The 8599-nt window shown below is 49.4% G+C and overlaps 1 protein-coding gene across 1 annotated transcript in view; it reads right to left on the bottom strand.

Moving 5' to 3' along the window:
- Positions 1–4692: 4692 nt before the first annotated feature.
- RNF4 (ring finger protein 4) overlaps positions 4693–8599 on the bottom strand; it is a 43867-nt gene continuing 39960 nt past the window's right edge. The window contains exons 5-8 of the mRNA XM_054486582.2: positions 8579–8588; positions 7947–8106; positions 7414–7462; positions 4693–6874 (exon numbers count right to left, since the gene is read on the bottom strand). Of these exons, the coding sequence (XP_054342557.1) occupies positions 6725–6874; positions 7414–7462; positions 7947–8106; positions 8579–8588 (369 nt within the window). The 3' untranslated portion in view covers positions 4693–6724. The remainder of the gene's footprint in view (positions 6875–7413; positions 7463–7946; positions 8107–8578; positions 8589–8599) is intronic.

Raw genomic sequence — 8599 nt, 5'->3', positions numbered from 1 at the left:
GTTATCAGAGAAATGCAAGTATAATGTCTGCTAGAAAATCAAATACAGTCATGTGCTGCTGTAGACCTTAGTCAGCAGACCACATACACAATGGTGGTCCCGTTGAGTATAATAGAGCTGAAAAATGCCTATTGCCTAGTGACAGCTTAGCTGTCATGTTGTAGTACATTGTTACATATGGTGCCGCCAGTTGTATAAAGGTATAGCACATATAATTTATGTGCAATACATACTTAATAAGTGACTATGTTACTGGCTTATATATTCATTATATTTTAAGATTGTAGTCCTTCTATTATTATTATTATTGTTATTTTTTGAGATGGGGTTTTGCTCTTGTCACCCAGGCTGCAGTGCAGTGGTGTGATCTTGGCTCAGTGCAACCCCCGCCTCCTGGGTTCAAGCTATTCTTCTGCCTCAGCCTCCTGAGTAGTTGGGATTACAGGTGTGCACCACCACACCTGGCTAATTTTTGTATTTTCAGTAGAGATGGGTTTTCACCATGTTGGCCAGGCTGGTCTCAAACTCCTGACCTCAGGTGATCCACCTGCCTCAGCCTCCCAAAGTGCTGGGATTACAGGTGTGAGCCACTGCACCCGGCCGTCCTTCTATTAAAAAAAAAAAAAAAAAAAAGTGAGGCTTGGCACAGTGGCTCACACCTGTAGTTTCAGCACTTTGGGGAGGCCAAGACAGGAGGATTGCTTTGAGACCAGCGTGGGCAACATAGTGAGACCTTGCCTCTGTAAAATATAAACAAAATTAGCGAGGCCTGGTGCCTATAGTCCCAGCTACTTAAGAGGCTGGGGTGGCAGGATCACTTGAGCCCAGGAGGTCAAAGCTGCAATGACAATGAGCCATGATTGTGCCACCACACTCCAGCACAGGTGACAAAGCAAGATGCTGTTCCAGAAAAAAAAAGAAGTCAATTGCAAAACAGACTCACAGGTTTTTCAGGAGGTATTCCAGAGGTACTGTCACCGCAGCTGAGAGCTCCACATGTTATCGGCCCTACAGACCTTCTGGTGGGACAAGAGGAGGAGGTGGAAGACAGTGATGATGATGACCGTGACCCTGTGTAGACTTAGGCTAATGTACGTGGTTTTTGTTTTTAATTGTTATTTTTTAAAAATTATAATAGAGACATGGCTGGGAGCAGTGGCTCATGCCTGTAATCCCAGCACTTTGGGAGGCCGAGACGGGCAGATCACGAGGTCAGGAGATCGAGACCATCCTGGCTAACACGGTGAAGCCCCATCTCTACTAAAAATACAAAAAATTAGCCGGGTGTGGTGGCGGGTGCCTGTAGTCCCAGCTACTCAGAAGACTGAGGCAGGAGAATGGCGTGAAACTAGGAAGCGGAGCTTGCAGTAAGCCAAGATCACACCACTGCACTCCAGCCTAGGCGACAGAGTGAGATTCCATCTCAAAAAATAAAATAAAATAAAATAAAAATAATAATAATAGAGACAGGGTTTATGTGGTTCAGGCTGGTCTCGAACTCCTGAGCTCAAGCCATCCTCCCACATCTGCCTCTCAAAGTGTTGGGACTACAGGCGTGAGCCCCTGCCCTCAGCCTCCATTTTTTCTCTTTTTTTTTTTGTTTAGATGGGAGTCTCTATCGCCCAGGCTGGAGTGCAGTGGCACGATGTCGGCTCACTGCAACCTCTGCCTTCTAGATTCAAGCGATTCTCCTGCCTCAACCTCCTGAGTAGCTGGGATTACAGGCATGTGCCACCATGCCTGGCTAATTTTGTATTTTTAGTAGAGACGGGGTTCACCATCTTGGCCAGGCTGGTCTTGAACTCCTGACCTCGTGATCCGCCTGCCTTGGCCTCCCAAAATGCTGGGATTACAGGCGTGAGCCACAGCGCCCAGCCTAACAACACATTTCTCAGAACATATCCCTGTAAGGTGGGGCGCAGTGGCTCACGCTTGTAATCCAACACTTTGGCAGGCTGAGGTGGGTGGATCACTTGCGGTCAGGAGTTCGAGACCAGCCTGGCCAACATGGTGAAACTCTGTCTCTACTAGAAATAGAAAAAATTAGCTGGGCATGGTGGTGCACACCTGTAATCCTAGCTATACTCTGGAGGCTGAGGCAGAAGAATCGCTTGAACATGGGAGGTGAAGGCTGCAGTGAGCTGAGATCATGCCACTGCACTCCAGCCTGGGCGGCAGAGTGAGAAGCTGTCTCTGGGAAAAAAAAAAAAAGAACATATCCCTGTAGTTAAACAACATATAACTATGTTACACAATACATTAACTGATTAGAGAGGCAAACACATCTTGTCTCAATAGAAGCAGAAAAAGGACTGGTAAGATTGAACATTCACTTGTGACCAAAAACAAAAATATAGAAACCCTGTCTCTGCTAAATATACAAAAACTAGCCGGGCGTGGTGGTGCGTGCCTAGCTACTCAGGAGGCTGAGGCAGGAGAATCGCTTGAACCCCGAGGTGGAGGTTGCAGTGAGCCGAGATCGTGCCACTGCACTCCAGCCTTGGCGACAGAGCAAGAATCTGTGTCGTTAAAAAAAAAAAAAAAAAAAAAGAAATTGAAGACAAATGCCGCTAGGTGTGGTGGCTCATGTCTGTAATCCTAGCACTCTGAGGAGGCCGAGGCAGGCGGATCACCTGAGGTCAGGAGCTCGAGGGCAGCCTGGCCAACATGGTAAAATTCCGTCTCTACTAAAAATACAAAAATTAGCCGGGCATGGTGGTGGCACGCCTGTAATCCTGGCTACTCGGGAGGCTGAGGCTGGAGAATTGCTTGAACCCAGGAGGTGGAGATTGCAGTGAGCAGAAATTGCACCATTGCACTCCAGTCTGTGCAATAAGAGCGAAACTCCGTCTCAAAAAAAAAAAAAAAAAAAAAAGACAAATGCTTACCTCATGGTAGGAAAAAGAACCTCCCTTACCTGACAGTTAACTAACAAGAACCTACAGCAAACATCTTTCTTGATTAAACACTAAAACACAAAGGTGTCCACCAACACCGTGTGTGTGTAATAATAATGTACTGGGCTAGGCTGGGCAGGGTGGCTCACACCTTTAATTCCAGCAGCTTTGGGAGGCTGAGGTAGGAGTATTGCCTGAGGCGAGGAGTTAAAGACCAGGCTGGGCAACATGGTGAGACCCCCATCTCTACAAAAATAGCAAAAAAGAAAAAAAAAAAAAAAAAAAACCAGAGTTGGGGCCGGGAGTGGTGACTCACGCCTGTAATCCCAACACTTTGGGAGGCCGAGGCGAGCTGATCACTTGAGATCAGGAGTTTGAGACCAGCCTGGCCAACATGGTGAAACCCCGTATCTACTAAAACTACAAAAATTAGCTGGATATGGTGGCGTGTCCCCGTAATCCCAGCTACTTGGGTGGCTGAGGCAGAAGAATCGCTTGAACCCGGGAGGCGGAGGTTGCAGTGAGCTGAGATTGAGCCACTGCACTCCAGCCTGGGCAACAGAGCCAGACTCCGTCTTAGAAAAAAAAAAAAAAAAAAGTTAGCAAGGATTCTGGATACACAATACACAAAAACCAATTGCTTCTATGCTGCCAAACAAAACAACTCCCCCCGAACAAAAAAAGTTAATACAAACATCTTCTGAGTTTCCACAGCCAGCCTTGGGGGCTCCCTCCTTTCCAGGACCAGAACCACTCCAGCAGTACCAGTCTTAGGGATACACTGCTCCCTGCCTCCCCTGGGCTTGTTCCTGGGGTAAAGAACTGCCAGGCCCTGCCTGGGTAGCCACCAGAAGTGTCTGATCCAATGCCTTTAGGTATTGGGGGGCCTGCAGACCCTACTGTATGCCAGCAAGAAGGTCTTTCTCATAACTTTCACAGGCCTGGCCTGGGGTCTCTGGAATTCTTTCCTCTCCTCTTTCCCTAGAGAGCTTTCTGTACCTTGAAGATGGCAACTTAGCAGCCCTTATTCAGAGAGAGCTTTCTGGACAGGTTCAACTTCTTCCCGCCGGATCTCCTGGTTTCCCATACCTCACCCTCATCAGTTTCAATTTTCCACTGGCCTGGGGGACTGTCTCCTCTGTAAACATGTTCCATGATGTCTGTCTCACTGCCCACAGAGCCAAAAGTGCAGTGCCAGGAGCATGGTAAGCAAACTGCACTGGATGGTAGGCCTTTGGGACCCAGGCAGCCAGCATGTTAGCCTTTCTAGTCCCTGGAGACAGCTGGATAGGTACAGAGGGCAGAGGCAAAGGGAGAGCTTGGCCACACTGCCAAGCCCATTTCCTCCTTGTGGCTTTGCTGGCACTGCTCGCCTGTGGCAGTGGCTGGCATATCCATGCACTCCCAGTGCTGACTCCCACTCAGAGGGCAAATTTTTTATCTAGGTGGCCAGGGGCAAAGGGGGGCACTGCAGTGCAAGGTTTCCAGGGCAATCTCAGTCCATCCCACTCAGAGCAGCACCCCCAGCACCTCTGAGACTGGCCGAGCTGAGCAGACAGCTCCTCGGTCAACCTTGCCTCTCAAAGTAGACGCTGCTCTTTTAGGGACTCCAGGGCTTGTGGCTGTGCTCCAAGAACAGCCTCTCACATGCTTGCTGGATTTAGGACATGGAAACTTCCTGAACACACACCAATGCAAAATACACTCAACATGAGGCAGATAAGAACCCCGCACCTTGGCAAAAAGGGGGGAAATTGATTCCAATTCCAAAGAGGAAATGAACGTGTAAAAGATATTTGGTTCAAATTAATGGTTTTATTTCCATCTTTAACACTAGCAGAGGAGTCCAAAGCAGACTGATATCCATGGATATAGTTTAAATGTAACAAAGAAAGAGTTCAACTATGTACATTGAAAAAAGGAAAGACATTTTTTCCTACCAACCTTTCCCTAGTTCGCAGTTTCTGAATAGTAGAAACAAAACACATTTTTAAATCTTTTTATCAATTTAATTTAGGACGAAGTAACACAACTTTTATAATTAACCACTGAAGTTGTCTTTAAGGATAAAACTTAAAGAAATTTAAAAATGGGTGTTACCATATTTTATTAGTGGACTGACTCCAAGGTTGCTTGCTCCAAGTCTGGGCATCGTGACATTCCTGTGATGCCCAGAAGAAAGTTAATGGCAATGATGTCCAGTCAGAGGGCAGACACGCTACACATCACAATGATGAGAGCTGAGGATTCTGCCCTCTTCAACTCCAAGTAGAAAATTATTATTTTCATTCAAACTAACTGGAAGTGAGCCAAACAGTTAAAAAGTCAGAATGAAGAATAAAACAATTTTCTTTTCACATAGAGGAAGGACACTCCTTCAGCCCCATCTAAAGTGAATTCTGTGCTGAGTCCCTGCTCCTTCAGAAGGGTAAACTGAAGGTCAGTTATTGCTAACAAAGCCAGAAGTGGCCCCTTTCCCACCCTGAAGATGTTTCACACGAAAAGGCCGTTTGTGTGGCGTGAGGCCCTCTGAGGAAGGAGGACAGCGGAAGAGGAGGCAGGCTGGCACTGTAAGGCCTCTCTCGTTAGCCACCCCCCAGGCCCTGTGCTGTCAGGGGCAGCTTGGGCCACTTTGCTGCCCCTGAGAGAACCTGAGGCTCCCGCGTACCTGTGGAGTGAAGGAGAGGTTGTCATCTGGGCCCCTGTTTCACCAATCAAAACCTATGGAGCACTCAGAAGCCCAAAGCATCCAAGCCCAGTGGCCAGGGAGCTTCTGAAATAAACGGCACTGGGTTGGGAAAGATGAGAAAGCCAAGTCAGGTGGGCCAAGTTCTCCGAAACACGGGGCAACAGTGACCTGGGCAAAAGCCTGGAACTGAGCGGCTGATAAGGCCACAATTACTGCCACCACCTCTCAGTATCTACACGGGGGCAGACGTTAGGCAGTGGGAACTGAGGACTGGAGGGCGTATGGCAAACACAGGATGGATTTTATCAGAAAAGAGAGGACACCCAAACACGTGCCTGCCCTATTTATCTTGCATGTCCTGTGCCAGGTGAAGGAGGATGGAGCATGGGTAAGGTTCCTGAGAACAACAGGTGGGCAGAAACGGGCTGGGATGGGCACTGCTCCACAGGCAACATTAAGCCTCTGAGGGGGACGCTAATAGTGCTACATCTTGTGGGCTGCTGAAAAGTAGGTAACGAATGGCCTTTATTGCACTTTTTCGTTCTTAGGAAACAGGGGATTGCCCTGCAGAGTTTCTCTTGATTTGCAGAAATCACTGCAGATCAATGATAAGGTGCAGGCAGAATCATGGGTGACCTCTGACTCTCAAGGGAAGAAGTCCAGTGATTGGTCTTTCCAGGGCCTCAAAGGGCCACTCTTGCACCTGGGATCCTCGAGCTGGGTGAACCAGGTCTGGCTTGGTCAATGTGTGGCAGGCAGATTGGTCGACCGGCAGACACTTGGGACAAAAGGTGGTGTGCCCGGGAAAGCTGGGGCAAACTTTCCAAACAGAAAATTTCTTGGCAAATGTGCAGATTCTGCAACCAGACGGGAACCACGATTCCCAATGTGCCTGACTCCCTTTCTCTCACTCTAGAACTGGACCACCCCAGAGGAACAGAGATGGCCTGGGAGGGCCCTGGGTCCAGCGCCATAGCATCAAACTGGAGATAACAAAAGGAAGGGGTTGGAAACAAAAGAGCAGTTTACATATCAGACGTTGGTTTCGAAACAGTCTTTTTGAGCTCAGGAAAATGGAGGCAGATACCACCTGGCTGTCTGTCTGTCCCTCTGTCTCTCCTGGGGGGCTCTGAATACTTCATATATAAATGGGGTGGTACCGTTTGTGGTTGATCTTTTTCCTACAAGTTGGGCAAGTATTAGCATTCTTCAGGGAATCACGGAGGCACTGGCTACAGAAGACATGGCCACATTCTGTGGAAACGATGAGACGTCCATTCTGCACGATCTAGAAGGCATTAAAAAGAAGAGCCTCCGAGTTTGCCCTTGTCCCAGAGCAGCCATGGTCCCCAGAGAATCCCACCCATCTATGCCTAAGATGACTAATTAAAGGAAAGCAAGGGCCAGGCTGCAACACGGAGGGGTCTGGAGGGCTAACTGTGCCTGCTGTAGTCTCTCTCAGCTGGAGAGCAGGAGGCAGGGACCATGGCATCTCAACAGTGTGACAGCCCAAGAGGGTTATGAGGGACCCCAGTAAACACTAGCAGCTTCCAGTTAGAGCCAGGATGGGGGACAAAAAAGGAGGACGCATTTGCACCCGGAAGCTCAGGGCATACAGGGGTACGGGGGCTGAAGGTGAAAGTTGTAGGGTCCAAGGAGAAACTGGCACATTCTCCCCTCACAGGCACATCTACAACAAGTGACGGCCCAGGCATGACTGTAAGTAGGGGTGTCCAATCCCACCGAGGGAGAAGATCCTGTCTCATCCAATTCTTTCAGTGAAGTTTAGAAACCAGAAGCAAGGAAGATACAGCTTGGTTTACTTACCTCTGAGTATCCGTCCATGCAGATAGGACAACTGACAGTACCCGAGGGCCTAAGAGCACAGTGCTTCATGTTAGTTTTTCAGTCAACGCAAACATTTTATTATACCCTGTCACGTGAGTGGCCCCTATCCCCTACAAGAGTCCCGCCCCTGGCCTCCTCTGACTCTGCCTTAGCATAGCATCCGAGAGACTTTCAGGAAAGCCAACTGCCCAAAGGGTGTGTGGCAGGGTGAACATTAGAAGGTTCAGACAACCTGAGTCACCCTGCCCTCCCCCAGGCCCCTACAGGCCTCAGGATCCCTGTCTGGGGCCACTGGGACTGTCTGCGCCCACTCTGTCGGCGCTTGGCATACTCTGGTTAGTGGGAATAGCTGGACTCAGTTCTGGACCCAGTTCCAACTGTATCCAGATGCTGGGTAGAGGCTTGGGTAAGCCCTTCCAGGGCCAAGGGCTCCCAGATTTGCTGAAAAGTATTCCTAGGCCCTGGCCCCACACCCCAGCATGGCGGCAGCAGAGCTGGGGGCATGTTGGTACCTGAGGCCTGCAGCGCCCTCATCCCTGGCATTTCTGGGAGTGTGGGTAGTCACATACACGTCTCTGTCCCTGGACAACTCCTCATCGTCACTGCTCACCACGCAGCTGTCAGCATGGTCCTGGGGCAGCCTCCTAGCATTCCTCCTCGGTCTTCTTCTTTCTAAGGTAAGAGGTCATATTTTCAGGTTGGAGGCTCTCTACTCTTACCATCCTCACCACTCCCATCCTGACGCCTCTTAAGACCCTCTTCCTTCCCTGCCTGGGACCCCCAGAGAGAAACTGCTGCCATGCTCAGCTATAACCCAGAAGGTTCTGCCCAGCTCTGGAGGCCACTATCTTATCTTCCCAGGAGAAACCCCCCAACCCCTGCTGTGAGCTACCAGCCTTCTCCAAAATCTGGTAGGCCACAAGAAAGGACTATAGCTCAGTGCTCAGTGATAGTGGTGACGTTTCTTCAGCAGGCACAAGCGGGACTGGCTGTGCGGGTCTCACCACAGCATCTGCAAAGGCATCTTCCTGCTTGGAGCGCTCCAAGCCCTTAGGGATGGTCTGGCAAGACCTGCAGCACCGCGGCTCTCACCTATGCCAGTTTCCTCTCCAAACCCAGTGAAAAAGGAAACGAAACCACTCACCGTCAACAATCTTGTAAAAAG

The sequence above is a fragment of the Pongo pygmaeus genome, chromosome 3 (assembly GCF_028885625.2).
Source record: "Pongo pygmaeus isolate AG05252 chromosome 3, NHGRI_mPonPyg2-v2.0_pri, whole genome shotgun sequence".
Taxonomy (NCBI): Eukaryota; Metazoa; Chordata; class Mammalia; order Primates; family Hominidae; genus Pongo; species Pongo pygmaeus.
Note: the sequence above shows the minus strand (reverse complement) of the source record. Positions and strands in the feature narration are given on the sequence as shown.